This window comes from Melanaphis sacchari, unplaced genomic scaffold (genome assembly GCF_002803265.2).
Source record: "Melanaphis sacchari strain LSU unplaced genomic scaffold, SCAv2.0 Contig74_pilon_pilon, whole genome shotgun sequence".
In the NCBI taxonomy this organism is placed as follows: Eukaryota; Metazoa; Arthropoda; class Insecta; order Hemiptera; family Aphididae; genus Melanaphis; species Melanaphis sacchari.
Genome location: NW_020271531.1, coordinates 2,271,118 through 2,290,637, shown reverse-complemented (window position 1 = coordinate 2,290,637; position 19,520 = coordinate 2,271,118). Strand labels below are relative to the sequence as shown.

At 30.0% G+C, this 19,520-nt stretch overlaps 1 protein-coding gene across 1 annotated transcript in view; it reads left to right on the top strand.

Annotated features, from left to right (window-relative positions):
- LOC112601099 (cadherin-related tumor suppressor) overlaps positions 1–19,520 on the top strand; it is a 35,248-nt gene that overhangs the window by 8,033 nt on the left and 7,695 nt on the right. The window contains exons 2-11 of the mRNA XM_025348527.1: positions 8,358–8,675; positions 9,626–9,859; positions 10,166–10,367; positions 10,977–11,170; positions 11,253–12,174; positions 12,254–12,434; positions 12,504–16,080; positions 16,925–18,477; positions 18,552–19,107; positions 19,166–19,436. Coding sequence (XP_025204312.1) covers positions 8,358–8,675; positions 9,626–9,859; positions 10,166–10,367; positions 10,977–11,170; positions 11,253–12,174; positions 12,254–12,434; positions 12,504–16,080; positions 16,925–18,477; positions 18,552–19,107; positions 19,166–19,436 — 8,008 coding nt within the window. The remainder of the gene's footprint in view (positions 1–8,357; positions 8,676–9,625; positions 9,860–10,165; positions 10,368–10,976; positions 11,171–11,252; positions 12,175–12,253; positions 12,435–12,503; positions 16,081–16,924; positions 18,478–18,551; positions 19,108–19,165; positions 19,437–19,520) is intronic.

The following is a 19,520-nucleotide window of genomic DNA, read 5'->3' as shown; positions in this document are numbered from 1 at the left end:
TATACTCAACATCTGTACAGAAAAAAAAAAACTTTACTTACGAAGGTGAACAATGTACAGTACAGTATCCTCTTATGGATTCAACTATTATTATACGCAATTCCGAAAGTAAATGACTATCCTTTAAGGAGTTAAAACACCTTGAGTTTTTTTTTCTTTTTAACCATTAGAAATCGAATACTTATGTTTATACAATAGTGTTGATCGAATTAAAAAATATTTTACGGCTGTGTACCTATAAAATAAAATAATATTGTGTTAAATTTACTTTAAAAAAACACGCGTTTATTGTGTATATAAGTATAAGGTATATAATTTATCTTAATTGTTTTAATTAAAAAATAAATAAATATATATTTAACTTGTAGTTACATATAGTTATCCATTTAATGGTATTATGTCTGGTATAATATGCGTTTACGGATAAAATATAATATTAAAATTAAAAATGTTTGTATCGCTCATTGAATTTATTATATAATGTTTAGTATTATGTTATTGGTAACATCAAAACGGTTAAAATGGTTGCGTGTCCATAAAATTTGAATAATTCTTTATAATTTTTATGTTACTATTATTTTTAATATTTAATATAATATATAGGTATATAAATAATATATATAATATACCCATATATAGGTACTTAACTATAAAATATATAAAATACAATATCGTGTTTTTTTTTTATTTATAAAATAAATCTTTTCTTTTGAAATGTATAATTTAAAAGCGTATCCGATGTTGTTAGTATTATTATAGTGTTGTATAAAAAAAAAAAAGTGAATTTATAATATCGTCTTTCTATAACAGCGCACAATAATGCATATAGAGATATCAGTATGCTAATGTGCTTGAGAGTGTTTTGGAGTTATCGTAATCGGAGTGTCTAATAAAAATCGCTTTTAACAATTTTATATTGGATAAGTGCAACAACAAATGTAAAATATGTTTATTGACAAACCGCGGAGTTAATTAGAAAAATTACCACTAAAAAAGATCGCACGGCTTGGGTAGTTGCGTAATAGCCGGACGTATATTTTAGGGTTTAGCATATTTGGTTTATTCTTAGTGTGTATAGTTAAAAGATATTATTGGTGCATGAAAACACTTACATAACGATAAATTAAATTGACAGTTGAAGATTTTGCCGTGTTTTTATTATGGTCGCGTATGTTATAAAAGATTCAACAGAGAAAATATTTAAGACATATTATAAGTATATGACTATTAACTATACACGCATTATAACTAAACAAGTAATTTATTCGAAGCACTCTTGAAGTACAAGAAAACCAAACGATATATACGAGCAGAAGTCGAGAAAAATAATTCAAAAATATGATTTCTTTTTTTCTTACAAAATCGATGTGCGTATCTACCTATACAGCGTAAATAACATGAACTTACCACTTCCGCAAGTCTTTTGCAGAACGACACAATTATTCCGTTTTTCATTTTAACGACTTATGTGATAACATTGAAAAAGCGGAGCTATACGCTGATTTTAATCACAAGGAGTTGAATAGATTCAACATTTTGGACACGCCCACATTCTCACGATAGCGTCTGCATAATATTTCCCTTTTCTTGCTCCCCATTGGCAAACACGGCACGCTACAAACCGCAAATACGCCTAAAGGTACTGATTTCAAACTTATAAGAAACAGGACTACAGGACCACTATACGGTATACACACACTCGCTGAATGTGCATATAATATACATTTTTATTTTATTTTACGTATTATACGGATATCGTAAAAAAAAAAAAAAACTGTGGTTAATCATCATAATTAATAGTGCAATAATTGTATGGGTTCGTATCGGTTGGCTATTAAATATTCTAATACTGGCGGCATGCAGTTTTCGCATTTATTGTGGTTTTTATTTTGTATACATACCATTTCATATACGCATCATATGTACACGCACGTACGTTGTTATATTATAGTTTATACACATACACATACATGCACTCACATACGCACAGACGCGCGCGTGCTTTATAATAATATATTATATTGGTTATTGAAATTAAATCAAGTGACAATAATTGGCATACAAAAACACTGACCGCTATATGTGTAACTCGTATAATATGTATATGAACGGCAGAATCCCGTTGGAGGTATTTTGCCGATTGGATAATGGGTTCCTGCTACAATGATGAATATTTCATATAAACTCACAGTATGTAGAGGTACCCACAATACGCCGCAGCAGTGCGGCATATATAATATAATATGTATATAAGTGTTTATGTGTGTGTGTGTGTGTGTGTGTATAGGTTACTCTCATTGTCCACGGTAGGAAGAAAAACTTGGAAAATGTATATATAAAAAAAGACCACTGTCACTGCGGATTATATACAATACTCTAATAACAATATAAACGATATATTGTATATTGGTGCATAATATTTTAATATATATATATAAGTGTATATGAACTGTGTGCGGGGGTCAGCGTAATATTTTGACGATATCTTAATGTTGTTACACGTTTATTTTATAACAATAATATTATAGACTATGGTACAGATGTATTATAGTGTTTTACTGTATTAATTAATACTGTATAGTAGTATCTAACTATAGCAACAGTACGTAATATTATAGCCGTACACTCGTACTTGTACGTATCGACAGTTGTAGGCACTAACCTACCAGCTACTATTAGTAAATTGCGTGGGCTCCTCCGCGAACAGTGAATGTATACAATGTTTAGTATATACCTATGACCGGGTGTAGGTAGGTTACCTTTAGGTTACAATAATGACCATTGCTCACATAATACAATATTATTACATGAGTGTCGGGCTAATATAAACGATATAGTTTTATAAGGTTAAGACTTGAAATAAGACGCCATTCTAATTTGTACTGACACATGTTATTATTTTATTTTGATTTTTATACTCGAACGAAAGCAATAATTATTATTATAATTATATTGTAGTAGTTGTCGACATTGTCGTACATATTTAATGATGTTTTTATTAATTGTTTGTGTAATTGACAATACTTTTATATGAATTCAATCGATTGTAATTAGTAGAGATGTAAATTAATTATTATTAGTACCTACTTATATTGTTTCTAAAAATATTTCTAAAATAATAAAAAAAATGAATATTTATAGATTTTAATACTTGCACAGATCATAAAGTATCTATATGCTTTACTATTAGATATATTTTCAAAATAATGACATTTTTTAAGTTTTACATCAAAAATATATTGATATCTATTGTTATCCGATATCAAAAAAAAAAAAAAAAAAATGTATATCTAAAAAACATTAAGTATAGATGACTATGTCAGGTAAATTATATTGATAGTAATGATAAAAAGTATATAAAGTATGTACATATTTAAGTTTCATTTTTAAATTTTGGAAATGTTCTCTTAAAAATACCTTAACAATTAAAGCTTTGAATTACTAGTTACTAGTAAATGAAATGCAATCAAAATTTACGGCAGTATAATAATGACATATTAATTAGTTATTAGATTCATATGATTTATATCGTTTCGAAATAATTTGTGTTTCCTTATATATTTTTAAACTTTATAGATAAAATAAACAATCTGTATAATTATTAATTAAGTATTGCAATAGGCATACGTAGGTATGTGAATAAACTTAATGAGTTGGACAGACAATAATGATGGCGATACTTTATGAGATGATTTGAATAGATTTCATTAATACTTAAGTCCCTTCGTTATTTTCTCTTTAGTCTGTGAGGAGGATTTTCAGGAATAGTGTCGGAACCAAGATTAAATATTAGTGAATGGGAGTGATTATTGTCAATTAGGAGCGGAATCATTAGTATAATATTTTTGCAGTTACTTGTATTTTATTTATTTTTAAATTTGTATGAAGGGTGTGATTATACAAAGAGTTATACATTTTGAGGTTTGAATTTTATTTGTATTTGATTTTTTTGGCTGCACCCTGTAGTCGGATGCTGTATGTTCAGATAGGCAGCAATAGAGTTTTGTGCAAAAGAGTAATTTGCAATGTTTATAATTTTTTTTTTTTTAATTTAAAATATGTTACTTAATTATTAATTTGATTGTATAGAATTATAGAATACATCAATTAAATATAACCATCAAATTAGAAGTTATGGAGCAAAACAATTTTTTTTCATGCCTTAATTGCGAATTATCCTATTTCATTTTTGTAATTTATAATTAAATACTTTCATCACAAGATAGTTATCAAAACAAATAGGTATTTGTAGAAAATTTAAAGATATTTATTAATTTAAAATATATAGTTTTATACTTGTTATATAATTATTATTAATTATACACGAAACCTTAATTTGTGTCTCATATATTTAATCTAATTAAGATTTTAATAGTGAAGAGTTATAATAATTGTATAACTGCTCTAAATGGTACTAACTTAAGATAGTTCCGAATGTTTCGATAATAAAATATAAAGTATTTAGTGGCCGTCTATGGTACTTATAAATTTAATTTTGATGTACATATTATTATTTCTTAAATAACTAATTAAGATATAGGTTTTTTTATAACCTCGTAAAATCCTATTTAACTAGGTATATTTGTTTTTTGTAAATACGAATTATATATTTAAACTGTTGTAAGTTTTATGAAATATATTAATAGTCGACTCGTTATATATGTTTGAACAGTGTAAGTGATTATTGATTTTGGTTTTCACATTTAGTCACTTTAAAATTTAAATAAAATATTGGTTGTAAAAAATTAAATCATCGTGTGATGAATAATTTGTATTTTCTTATTTAATCTTACACACCTATTAATAATATCAATTATATTATGAAGCGATAATACCTAATAATAGCAAAATAATAATTACTCAATTATTAATTAGTATGGAATCTGTTTAATATCGTATCGCATATTACTTATGAGTCACGGCTGTTGAGATACTATCGCAAAGAAGTAAACAGGTAATCAAAATTCGAAAAATATTAATTGCACATATATAGGTGTATACTGTATACCTATAATATGTATATAAATATGTTATATCGATTTCGATTTTGATCACGTGTTTATTTAAGTTATACTTAGTTTTTTGTTTTTAATACGAATTTATAGGTAGGTTGTCAATGTATTCACGACATTCATATACAGATCTATCATTTATATCAATATAGTGTAGCCAGTGTAGGTATATATACGTTATAATGTAATGAGATGAACTATCGAGATACTAGATGATCGTGGCTTGTGCTATAACATCATTAACCAATCATATTCATGAAAATTGTACCTGGATTAAATCGAATAACATGTTATTGATCACACTGTACTTACTATAATAAATGAATAACAACTTTGGCGTTTGGATTAGAAGATTATGTGTCAAAAAATTTGATTTTTTCTCCTACTCTATTTACGGTTGAATGCGATAGGTTTGTTTCTTGGTAGGTAAATATATATATCGGCCTACCTATATATAGTATATACGAGTAGCTAGAGTAGTTCGTCCGGCCATTGGGCTGTATAATTTGTTTTTGTACAAGCACGTATATTTTTCATTAATTCCAGGAGCACCTTTACACAACAGTCAAATAACCATTAAAATTTAATAGCCCTATCAACTATATCATTTGATTTCTTGATTGTTTTTTAATAGTGCGAGGCTACTCTATTGAGAGCGTGCAGTTTGTTATAAATAAATAAAACGATCGCTCGTGTCTTAAGCAGAATTAATATATCTGCAGTCTAGTATTTTTATGTAGATTATAAATTAAATTATTAGAATGTAGGTACTTATACCGTTAAAATTTGGCTTTGATTTCTAACTACTCATTTGCTTATGTACTGAAAAATTATAAATAAATGATTATTTATAGGTTTTTAAAATTTTTAAAAACTTTAATACATTCAAAATAAATAGTTTTGTATTATAAATAATTTTACATCCAATGTCATGTATTGGGTTGTTATTCTATACACGATACCTATATAAATAGCTACAATTAATCGTGTCTACAGACTACAAAGCGTGTACGACTGCGGGAAGGCATATATTTTTTGTTTTAACTAACCGCCGCCGATAAACATGTTACCCCTATATCATAAAAAATAAAAAAAACAATTCCCATAGAAAAAAAATATATATCCATTTCGGTATAGTAAACTAATTAACATCAATTGTACCTCTTTTTTGATGCCTGCGGAAAGACTCGTTTAAAAATACCAAATAACAATGTACCGGTTCAGTAAGAATGTATTTTTTTACCCGTTCAAAAAATGTCTGTACGTTACTTTTTCTCAAATTCTATTTCTATATAATATATTTAGGTACTCTTATTTCATAATACTGGTACAATACACTTTAACATTCAGTAAAAAAAAAAAAAAAAACGTTCGAATAAAAAATATAACCGTTTATCGATTTATAAATAATAATAATAAATTATATTCGAAAAAATATACAACTGTAATATATTATATTTATATTTATTTTTAAAATTAAATATTTTTTCTCGAAATAACTCAAATCTTATTTTAGATGTAAAATAAAACTGATACATTTATGCTTTCATTAAGTGTTATAGAAAATACAATTATTATATAAAAATAGTATAAAATAATTATTTATGAATAAATAATTGTTATTTCTTAATAATGATTTTAGAATTATAAATTTGTGAAAGATCATGTGGTGAATAAGTATTTGAAAACATATTATTTCGTTCCTTTGTTAATATAAAACTTGACTTACTGTGGGATTTATTTGGGAAAACAGGTTTCAACAACAATTTGTACAATAAAAAACGCTGTCTTACCTTGAAACTGTCAAGCCCTCAAATTATTGTAATATATATATATTTATCTAGGTATATATTATTTATACATATTATATATAGTAGGTAATCATAATACAATTTTGTTTTGCTGAAGTAAAAAATTATAGATCACACTTATTCGTTATGGTCGTAATGAAAAATGTAATTTAAATAAAATAAATTTATAATAAATAATAAATTCAGTTTTTAGGGTAAAAAATTACTTTATCTTTAAGATTCTTCTTTATACTGAACCTTAAAAAACAAATATTTAATAATCCAATGAAAAATAATAATCGTGTTGATTTTTCGCACAGAACATCTTTAATGAACACATACTATATTATTACTATGTACCTATTGGCTATGTTGTATACATATTATAATATTTTGTAAGTATAGTTGTATGGATATATTTTTCTTAAAACTGTATATGTAAATCTTTGGCAAAGAAACAATAAATTAATAAATAATAGTATTTAGATTTTAAACATTGTTAATACAACGTGACTAAATATTATAAAAAAATAAAATCTCAACAAGCTATAGAATGTAGATATACGGCTATAGTTTTCTAGGAATTATAAAAACCAAAATTTTTATTGTTTAAAAATCCTTATGGTTTAATTCCATAATTTCCATAACAAGTAAATTAAATAATTACTGTTAATTATACAAACACTAATTTTTAATGACTTTAAATATTCATTACACAACATTATTTAACACAAAGAAAATTAGTTTTACCGGGGTCTAGGATAATATTTGAATAACTGGTACCGTGTGCTGTGAAATACCAATGGCTACTTGGATTCAGAAATATTTTTAGTATTTGGCTGTTATTCATTTACATATTTATTTTAAAATTATGTCTGCGGATAAAAATACATTTACACGTATAAAACAAAAATCCATAATTTCTATCAGTTGGAATTTATACAAACATATTTCTTTCTTAAATTATATAGCATTATGTTTATATTATATACGTACTTACTAGTAGTTACATAAAGATGCACGTCTATCCACGGTCGCCGTGGCGGCGGTGCCTAAACGGTTGAACAGTGGATAGTTTTTCTGGTCGTCATGCTCCGGCGCAATTGCTTGGGTCATTAAAAAAAGTAACACCATTGAATGAAAATATACGGTGTTTGAGAACATGATCCGGAATGCGTTAAGTTATTTTAATAAGATAACATCGATTTGAATATATGTAGGTATACGTATACGTATACGGGTATATAATATGTACCGGGGCGAGATTATGGGAACAAAAACGTATAGCATGGAGCCAATTAGCGTTTTTTTTTTTTTTTTAAATTTCGGCTCCCGTACGGACAACTACGCATGAGTGGATTCGCGAACGTGTACCAATGATTTATGTGTTTTTTCATATTTTATATAGGTATACGCACAATATTTAATGCATATTATTATACAATTACATATTTATCAATACGCGTATTAACGTATTGTCTTCGTCTATCTCACGTGTGATTTAATTGTTTTGATTTTTGTTTTTTAATCGTATCGCGCTGTTATTTTCACACAGGTGAAAGTGAAGATTTTGGACAGAAATGACAACCGACCGATGTGGCCGAGCGCTCCGATCGAGTACAAGATCTCCGAGGAGATACCGATCGGTTCGCTGGTCGCCACGCTCAAAGCCACCGACCCCGACTTGGATTCGACGCTCACGTACACGGTGATCGGCGAAAACGACAGCAGTAGCTCACCGCTGCTACTTGACGCGTACACTGGCAACGTCCGCGTGCGCAAGCCCATAGATAGAGAGACCAGCCCCAGACACGTGCTACAGGTGCGGGTATCCGACGGCGTACACCACAGTGACACGACCGTAGTGTTTGTCGTAAGTATAACGATATCGTTGTAAATTGTTGTCGATCATAACTCGATCGTACAGAATAATTGTATGCGTATTGTACGTGAAAGACATACTTATTTGGCGTGGGTCAAATGTCTGGCCCGAGTAGAAAATAATAATATAAGTTAGTATAATCGTGTGGTTGTTATATCGTTGTTTCTAAGTCGCGATGTTAGACATAACTTTAATTATATTAGTATAATATTATAAATACATCTATTTATATTCGTTTATTAAATAGGCACAACGAATAATATATACAAATAATTATGAACACTTAAAACGTATCAATGCCAAATGGCCGAATCGATTTTTCTCTTCGCGTTTAATATTTTTGCAGCTCTTGTCTTACCTAACACGTTCTTCCCTTCGGCAACAGTGCAACACTGACGTTTCAGCACGTGCCGTACATTTACTGTATTTACTGTACCGTCTATACTTAATACAATTATACAAAAACATCACGCGATCTCCGGGTATTAGCTTGTATTTTGTTTGCTATATTTTACATAATAGACAAAATATATTTTTTAATATTAGATTTTTAAGTTATAGCATATTTATTTAAACCATTCGAGATTTAGTTAGAGCGTTGCAGATACGCCTTCCGTGCCGTAAATAGTATTTTATCGAATTTATTTATTTTTATAATATTTAACGACATATAATACATTAAGCTTCTATTATAAGAATGAGGTTAAAGAATAAAACATTACGAAATAAATCTAGTTTACTTTTACGCGACAGAAAAAGTAATTTAAACGGGTACATCATAGTATAGTATTACAATCGTTTTGAACGAGTCGGGTCGATGCCTCGCATACAACATAAATATAATATATTATTACTAACGATAAATAAAGCATAACCTAGATGTCAAATCGAATTATTCTTGATATTATGTTTAGAATATAAAAGATTTTCTTTATTTGCAGATTTTAGACACCAACGATAATGCGCCGTCGTTTACCAAGAGCGTGTATTCTCTAGACGTGAGCGAGTCCCGATCTAGAGGCACGAAAATCGGTGACATCACGGCCGTGGATGAAGACGAAGGAGTCAACGGTGTGGTTACCTATTCAGTGATCAGTGACTGGGCTAACGACGTGTTTAACATCGATCCGCATACGGGAGCTTTCACCCTAACCGGGAAACTGGATCACGAAGAAGTGAGTATTTAAGTCAATTTTAACCAATTTTGAATCATACCGTTATTTCATTTTTGGAAAAGATTGATCCGTTAATAAGACTGAAAGTTTTTGATTTAATTGACTAAAAAAAAAACTTTAAACTGTACAACCTAATCATGTAGGCTAAAACAAATATTTGAAGGGAGTGGTTAGTGGCTTTTGCTTCCTAAACCCACCAACCTTATCAAGCTGCAACCACTCTCACATTATTATAAACTTGTGCGATGTATTATATAATTGTATATTGTAATATGTATAACGATGTCGTGTGTTTGCGTTGTTCAGGTGCAGCACTACATCATGACTGTCCAAGCCCAGGACTCGGGAAAGCCGATGTTGTCCTCGACGGTGACGGTGTACATAAACGTTATCGACGAAAATGACAACGCACCCGTGTTTGAGACAAATAGTTACAATGTGGATGTTTACGAAAACGCTACTGTCAACACGATCGTGGCGACGGTGATGGCAACAGATCGTGATTCAGGTAAACATTTAACCAACTGTCGACGTTTACTTCGAAGCATAATATTGCGTGCGTGCGTTCATGACTGTATAGTATATATATATATATATATATATATATATACCAAGTGTTTTGCGGAAACACGTGTTTTATAATTTATTAGTAAACATATTTTTCTAACACTCTTTGCCGGCATGAACTCGATAATGAATTCAATCTGTCGAGTGTTGACTCCGTAAAAACTATGATTTTCCATAAGTATATATACATACCTAATAATAATAAATATATATATTTTAAATATAATAATACGCGTTATTATTAAAATTATACTGTATGGTTATACCGACCAATCACGGGTTTTATACTAGTTTAGGTATAAAAATAATTATATGTAAATCATTATCGATTGCGTGTTTTATTTTGTATGATATAAATTATTATTTATATACATTATTTTTTCTCGATCAGTTGGGTATTTATTTATTACTTTATTAGCTATAAGTCAAAAACGCCTCAATAAACTCATTCGTTCTTGAGTTTTTTATTTTATTTAATAAAACTTATTCAAATTTTGTAATGATGATATTATTTGATAAATAATAAATTAATGCATGCTGCATTTTTCAGGGATCAACGGACAAATAAAATATTCAATTCAAACTATAGACCAAGAAGATAATGATTTTTCTATTGATCCGGACAATGGCACTATTTGGCCACATCGCAATTTGGACCGTGAGACCGTAGCTTCATATAATCTCGTGGTAGTAGCCAAGGACGGGGGACGCCCGGCGGCTTCTGAACTCTCAACCACTGTGCAGGTAACATACACTACAGTAATTTATATACATGAAATATAATTTCGTTGTATTAAATAATTATTAATGAGTTTCCTTCGTATAGATGACAATTACAATCAAGGACGTTAATGACTGTTCGCCTCAATGGATTACACCAAACGTGACTGCAGTCATGGAAAATGTAGAAATCGGTACTATAGTTACGGTTCTTAAAGCTGTAGACGATGATGAAGAGAAAAATGGATTTGTCGAGTACTGGATAAATTCTGGTGATGAAAAAACATTTACGATTGGATCCATTGATGGAGTTTTACGTGTAGCGAGTTCTTTAGACCGAGAAACAAAATCATCGTATAAATTAGAAATAGGTGCTAAAGATCGCGGCGATCCTCCTTTAAATTCAATAATGAAATTAACAGTTAATATTTTGGATGAAAACGATAATAGTCCAATATTTGATCCAAGACAATATACTACATCTGTACCAGAAAATGTAACCATCGGATATACAGTTATCCAATTATTCGCCACTGACAAAGACGTTGGTCCTAATGCTGGTATACGATATACAATCACAAACGGAGATGAAAATTTGGATTTCAGTATAGCTGATGATACTGGTTTAATACGAGTGGCAAAATATCTTAACTATGAACGTAAATCACGTTATGTGCTAACTATTAAAGCCGAAGACAGTCCTGTCGGTGTTGATAATCATGCTAATTCTGATGAAGTTACAGTTATAATTACTGTTTTGGACATCAACGATAATTATCCAGTTTTTTCAGACTCGCCTTACACTATTCATGTTCTCGAAGAGTATATCCCTGAATCTAAAGAATTTCCAGTTGCTATAGTAAAAGCAACAGATGCTGATTCTGGATATAATGGTAGAGTAAGATATTATTTAAAAGACACTGAATATTTTACCGTGGACAGCGTTAATGGGAAGATATATCTCGTGAGAAGCTTAGATAGAGAAGTCCAATCTGAACATATGATTACTGTAGTAGCTATGGACTCTGGTAAATATAATAAATTCAAAAATATATTATTGGAAATTAAATAGTATAGTGAATAATTTTAACTTGCCTAATTTTACAGGTATGCCATCGTTAAGTGGCACCGGACTTATCCATGTTATTGTTCAGGATGTTAATGATCATAGTCCACAGTTTCAGCAACAGAATTACGTAGTATATATTGAAGAAAATAGTCCGATTGGATATTCAGTTATTCAATTAACAGCAACAGATTCTGATATTGGGTTGAACGCCAAAATAAAGTATGTTTAGTTAGGTTAATAAAATACTTGAATTATTTTTTAAAAATTCTTAACTATTTTTTTTTTTAGGTACAGCCTTCTAGGAAATAAACAAGATAAATTCATAATGGACGAAGATACGGGAATACTAAGAACATCATCCAACTTAGACAGAGAAGAAAATGAAGTGTACTATTTAACAGTGGTAGCTCAAGATTCAAGTTTGACAGAACCTAAAGCATCAGTAGCCAACTTAACAGTGTTTGCAAAAGACGTCAATGATAATTTTCCAACGTTTTCAACTTCACAAAGTATTATTTATGTATCGGATAAAACTCAATCAGGGCAATTTATTTTTGGAGTAACTGCTACAGATTTAGATTCTGGAGACAATGGAAAAATTGTTTACCGTTTAATATCAGGAGATATTGACATGTTCCATATAGACGAAAATACTGGTGTTATCGAATCAGTTCAAAAACTAAATAAACAAATGGAATACAAAATAAAAATTGAAGCTAGTGATAGAGGACAAATACCTAAAAATGCAGAATTTGAGTTGACTGTAATCCTTTGGCCAGATAAAGATTTTCCTGTAGTACGACATTTAGGAACAAAACAGCTATCAATTGTTGAAAATTCTAGTCCTGGAAGTAGTGTATCACGAATTTTAGCAACAACTCCAAAAAGTGGATCAAAAAAAGGTATTTTACGGTTTTCTATAGCAGGAGGCGATTTTGACAATACATTCGAAGTGGATTCAGTTAGTGGTGAAGTAATAATTGGTAAAAATGGAATTGATCATGAAAAATCTAGTCAGTATAAAATTTGGATTGAAGCTTCAGATTCAGATGAACCGAAACTTAGAAGCGCTGTGTTATTAATCGTTAATGTAACTGATGTAAACGATAATCCACCTGTTTTTGAATATCCATTTTACACTGTTTCAATTCAAGAAGAAACGTTTCCTCCAACTCCGGTTATTTCTGTTATAGCGACTGATAAAGACACAGAAAAAAATAGTATCATCACTTACAGATTAATTGACGATATAAACGGAATTTTCAGTATTGACGATGTTTCTGGAGAAATTGTAACAAACACAAAATTAGATAGAGAAACTGATGACCATTATACGTTGGTGGTCGAAGCTATTGACCAAGGCTATCCACCACTTACTGGAACTACAATGGTACATATAACTGTTCTAGATATTAATGATAATCCACCACGATTTACTCGTTTGTTCAGTGTTAATGTAACTGAAAATACAGAAGTTGGATCATTTGTTATTGGTATTACTAGTTCAGATTTAGATATTGGTGTTAATGCTAAAGCAACCTACAGATTTACTGAAAATCCAGGTAATATGTTTAAAATTGATTCAGATACAGGAAAAGTTTATATAGCATCTCCTATAGATCGTGAGGTTCAAGATGAGTATTTACTTAATGTTGTCGCAGCGGATGGTTCATGGCAAGCTGAAACTCCTCTAACTATTACAATTCAAGATGTTAATGATAACGCACCCGAATTTGAAAAATCTAATTACAAATTTAATTTTCCCGAAACAAACAAAATTGGAGCAACTGTCGGTCGTGTAGTTGCTACAGACAAAGATAAACAAGGTTCTAACTCTGTTGTTTCTTTTAATTTGAAACAACCGTCTGATGTATTTTTCATAGATCCAATATATGGTGATATATTTACTAAACGTGCATTAAAATACAAACATTCAACAAAAGATATTTCTCCAGAAAATGAATATACTTTAATAGTATTAGCTACTGATAATGGTAAACCTCCTTTGTCATCTGAATGTTCTATTATTATTAACGTTATTGATTCAAACAATAATGCACCTCAGTTTGAAAAGAAAAAATATTTTTCACCAATCCCAATAAATTTAGATGTATGGTCACCTTTAATTACAGTTGCAGCTACTGATCACGATTCGGGCGTAAATGCTGAAATTGAATATTTCATATATGGAGGAAATGCTACAGATTTAGTTCAAGTTAACAAATTTTCTGGCCAAGTGTCACTAAAGAAAAAATTGTCTGATTCAGATTTAAATAAAAATTACGATTTAGTGATAAGAGCAACAGACCACGGAGTCCCTCCAAAACAAGACATATCAGATGTCACTTTTACAATAACAAGTGAAAACAATTTTAATCCAGAATTTTCATCATTAAGTTATCAAGTATTTGTACCAGAAAATGAACCGATTGGGTCTACAATTCTAACAGTTAAAGCAACAGATCAAGATGAAGGGCCAAATGGTTTAGTTAGATACTCATTTGAAAATCTATCCGATAAATTTAAAATAAATTCAGATACTGGTGCTATAACTATTACTCAAATTTTGGATTTTGAACGTATTAAAGAATATAAGCTTAATATCATTGCAATGGATACAGGATTTGAACCAAAAAAGTCTAAAGCTACATTATCTATTATGCTTACTGATATTAATGATAATCCACCAACTTTCAACCAAACTCTATTTAATGTATTTATTCTAGAAAATTCACCACTAGGAACCTTTGTTTCACAAATGGTAGCCGAAGATTTAGACTCTCCTAAAAATGCAATAATAAATTATTCTATAATTGGTGGAACTGGAGAAAACTTATTTTATTTCAATAGTTCATCTGGTGAGATTTTCTCAAAACAAGTATTTGACTACGAAAAAGAAAAATCTTACAGTTTGGAAATCCTTGCTATTAATCCGAACTCGACTTTATCTGGGTATACGAAAGTTATCGTACACATAGAAGGTGTTAATGAATATTATCCGACATTTAGCCAATCAGTTTTCTATTATGATGTACCCGAATCTGCAGAAATCGGTGTTAACGTCGGGGCAGTAAAAGCAACAGATTTAGATGCTGGAAATGATGGTAAAGTCTTTTACTTTTTAGTTGGATCTAGTAATGATAAAGGATTTACTATTGACCATAATACCGGATTGTTAAGAGTCTCTAGACACCTAGATAGAGAAACACAAAATCGAATTATACTCACTGTTCTGGCGAAAAATGCCGGTAGCATTAAAGGAAATGACACTGATGAAGCACAAGTAATAATATCAATTCAAGACGGAAATGACCCTCCAGAATTTGATCAAGAATATTATGAATGTTTGGTTTCCGAAGGTACCAGACCTGGAGCAAAAATATTAACTGTTCACGCTGTTGACAAAGACGCTTGGCCGCAGAATAATCAATTCTCTTATTCTATACTTTATAATATGACAAAATTATTTCGGGTTGATCCACAAAATGGAACTATTGAAACTGTTGGACATTTTGATAGAGAAACTGTCAATTACTATGAAATTATAGTGGCCGCTGTAGATACAGGATCCCCACCTCAGACTGGAAGTGCAACAGTTAAAGTCATGATTACAGATGTTAACGATAACGGTCCAGTATTAGCTTCTGACAACAGTGTAGGATATGTGTCTGAAAATGAACCAATTAATACTAGTATCATGATATTAACAGCAACTGATGCCGATCAACCACCAAATGGCGCTCCGTTTACGTATAGAATCGTTGGTGGACCTCATCGAGAATTTGTAACGTTGGACGAATCGACTGGACTTCTTAGAACTGCTAGATCAATCGATCGCGAACAGACACCAAACCTTAGTATAGTGGTATGTATTAAAAGTCATAAATTAGTTGGTATTAAAATAAATGTTTATTAGATTTAAATATAATATATGAATCACATTAGCCATGATGGGGATAAAAATAACACATTTTTAATTAATAGGGTGAGGGCTTGCAGCATTTACATATTTATTTTACATAACCACAAAAAAAGTTGAATAAATAGCAAAAAAGATACATTAAATTGTAATATAAAGCTAGTTTTTTAACTTAATTTTGCATATAAATGTATTTTTTTCTTTTAGATCATATTCTCGTTTTTTTTTTTACTTTTTGATGTATATTTTATAACTTTTAACTTGTCTGCATATAAATTAGTTAATTTATTAATATTTTTTCCATTATTTGTATTCAAGTTTGTATTATAAATACAATGTATCAACATTTTGCTGTGAGTGATAAAAAAATGCTGTTTTCATAAATAAATGTACAGTTACGTAAACTTATTGATAATTTAATGTTTATTGCATAAAATATTCAGTGATATACATGTAGATTGTAGGTACACCACTACACCAGTAACATTATTTTAATTTATTATATCTATATGCATATAATATAAAATATAATAATTTTTGAATTTTTGGTGGATTTCAAAAAATAATTATTATTTAATTATTATTTCACTAATTGTATAATAAACAAATTATTTAATACATAAATTAAAAAAAAAAAAAAAAAAAAAAAAAATGGAAAAATTAAATAAGGTTTGTGTTGAGTTTAATTATCAACACTAAAATATAAACATTATTTATACTATTTAAACTGAAATACTATTTAAATTTCTTGAAACGTGATTTTATAGATATTCTTTTTTTTTTTTTTTAGATATCGATTACGGATAATGGTTCTCCTCAAATTACTACTGAAAATTTGTTGAATGTCGTAATTTTAGATCAAAATGACTGTCCATCTAGTCCAAGATCAGTGAATGTTCTTGTATACTCAATAAAAAATGAATATCCTGTAGGAAAAATTGCAGATGTGAGACCTATTGATCCCGATACAACGGGAGATTATAAATGTTATCTTGAAAAAACAAGCAACGATTTTTTGATTCCCGAATCTTGTGATTTACACATCAATAGCATATCTAAACCAGTTACTGTACTTCGTGTGTCTGGTAATGATGGTAAACATGATTCTGTTACTAATATTGTTAAAGTGGAATACCAAACAATTGATAAAAATATAATAGAAAATACAGTTTTTACAAGAATTGACAATATCACTTCTTCAGATTTTATTGAAAACCATTATACGAAATTTATGAATATATTGAACTCAACATTTGAAGATAAGGACCCGTTGTTGTACAGTATTAATGAAATAGATGGTGGCATTGAGTTAGCAGTAGCTGCTAGAGGTTTGACTAAAGAACATGTAAATGACGTTTTAAGAAGTAAATCAAATAGCATTGCACAATCAACAAGATTACCAATTTTCTTCGATTATTCACCATGTCAAAAGAATACATGTGAAAATTTTGGAAATTGTTCTACTTCTCTAGTTATATCAAAAGAACCACACGTAACAAATTCTCAAGATTTTATTTTCACTTCACCTACCATATTACAAGAATTTGTTTGTACCTGTGCTGATGGATATGTAGGGAAGAAATGTGATAAACGTCAAGATCCGTGTGCACCAAATCCTTGTCAGTACGGAGGTACTTGTAGAAGACAAGGCATTGGTTATCAGTGTTTCTGTCCTTCAGATAGAGAAGGATTAGAATGCGAGAAAGAGCGTTACGATAAATGCGACAACAACCCTTGTATGAATGGTGGTAGCTGTAAACAAACTCAAGACAACATTGGATACTTCTGTTTGTGCAGACCAGGATACCGAGGAAATATTTGCGAGTTATCAGCTGATTCGTGTCGACCTAATCCATGCTTAAATGGAGGCTCTTGTGTTTCCTTGAAACCAGGTTATAAGTGTAATTGTCCAAATGGCTTGCACGGAAGACATTGTGATAAGTCGTCGTTTGGGTTCAATGAGTATTCATATATGTCATTTCCATCGTTAGACAGTATAACCAACGATATTACAATTGTTTTTTCTACATCTAAACCGGACTCTTTACTACTATACAATTATGGAACACAGGTTGGAGGAAGATCAGATTTTATAGCAATTGAATTAATCGAGGGAAAATGCGTGTTCTCATACGGTGGAGCTAGAAGTTCTATAACTGCGATCAGTGTCGGAAAAAGTGACGGATCTTCATTAGCTGACAGTCAGTGGTATAAGATAACAGCTGTGAGGAATGGCAAAGTTCTGTCATTAAGTGTTGCGTCATGTATTGATAATGGAGACAATTGTCAAGAATGTAGACCATCGGATAAGTCATGTTATAGTGACAATACAGGGACTGTTGGGTATGTATTAATTCAATAATAATTGTTCAATATTTGTGTTGTTTGTAATAAAATAAATTAAAAATATGTTTCAGAACTTTAAATTTTAATGGAAATAATTTGTTGATTGGTGGAGTAACTTCAGCTGATCCCTTATTAGAAAGACCCGGACAATTAAAATCTGATGATTTTGTTGGTTGCGTACACAGTGTTACTATCAATGGCAATAGTGTGAACCTCAGTAACCCAATATCTTCAAAAGCTGTTGATCCATTCTGTAATAGACAAGGTTTTTGTGCTCAATCTCCGACACTATGTGGTGAAGGATCTTCTTGTTTGGATCGATGGAATGGGGTTATGTGTAAATGTGAAGATAACGATGTGTTATCACCAAATTGTTTTCAAGCATTCAAACCAGTCTCGTTGGGCGAAGGTTCGTTTCTTGAGTACAAGATCACAGAGAAGCACAGACGAATGCATTTATTGGAATCTATTTATAATGGAACAACAGTATGGCGACAAGAGTCTAGAATTAAGAGAAGTTCACTTGTTGTAACTCCAGTAAAGGAACTTAGTCTGATGTTTAGAACAATGAAATCTAATGCTACTATACTTCTTGCAGCTTCAAATTCAGATTTTACGCTAGTTAAAGTAAATAAAATATATGAAAAATATCAATCTAAATATTAATGGTTAATTTTTGTTTCAGCTTATAAATGGTAAACTACTTTATTCATCGTTTTTAAGTACTTCGACGTCTACTGTGAATATGTCAGTAGAAAAAAATGTAGACGACGGCAATTGGCATAATTTAACAATGGTAATTGGTGCTAAAAGCTTAAAATTATTTTTGAACGGTCAGAAAGTAGGAGAAGAACTAGATTCGGTTAGCGTACATGATTTTTTGGATCCTTATCTAACTAAAATGTACCTAGGTGGTGTCGATCGTGAATATTTCTCAGGAAAAATTGATACTTCAAGTGAGTTTTTTTATTTTACATTTAAATATATAAATATTAGTTACATATTAAAAATGACTTGTTTCGTTTAAAGATAAATTAAAA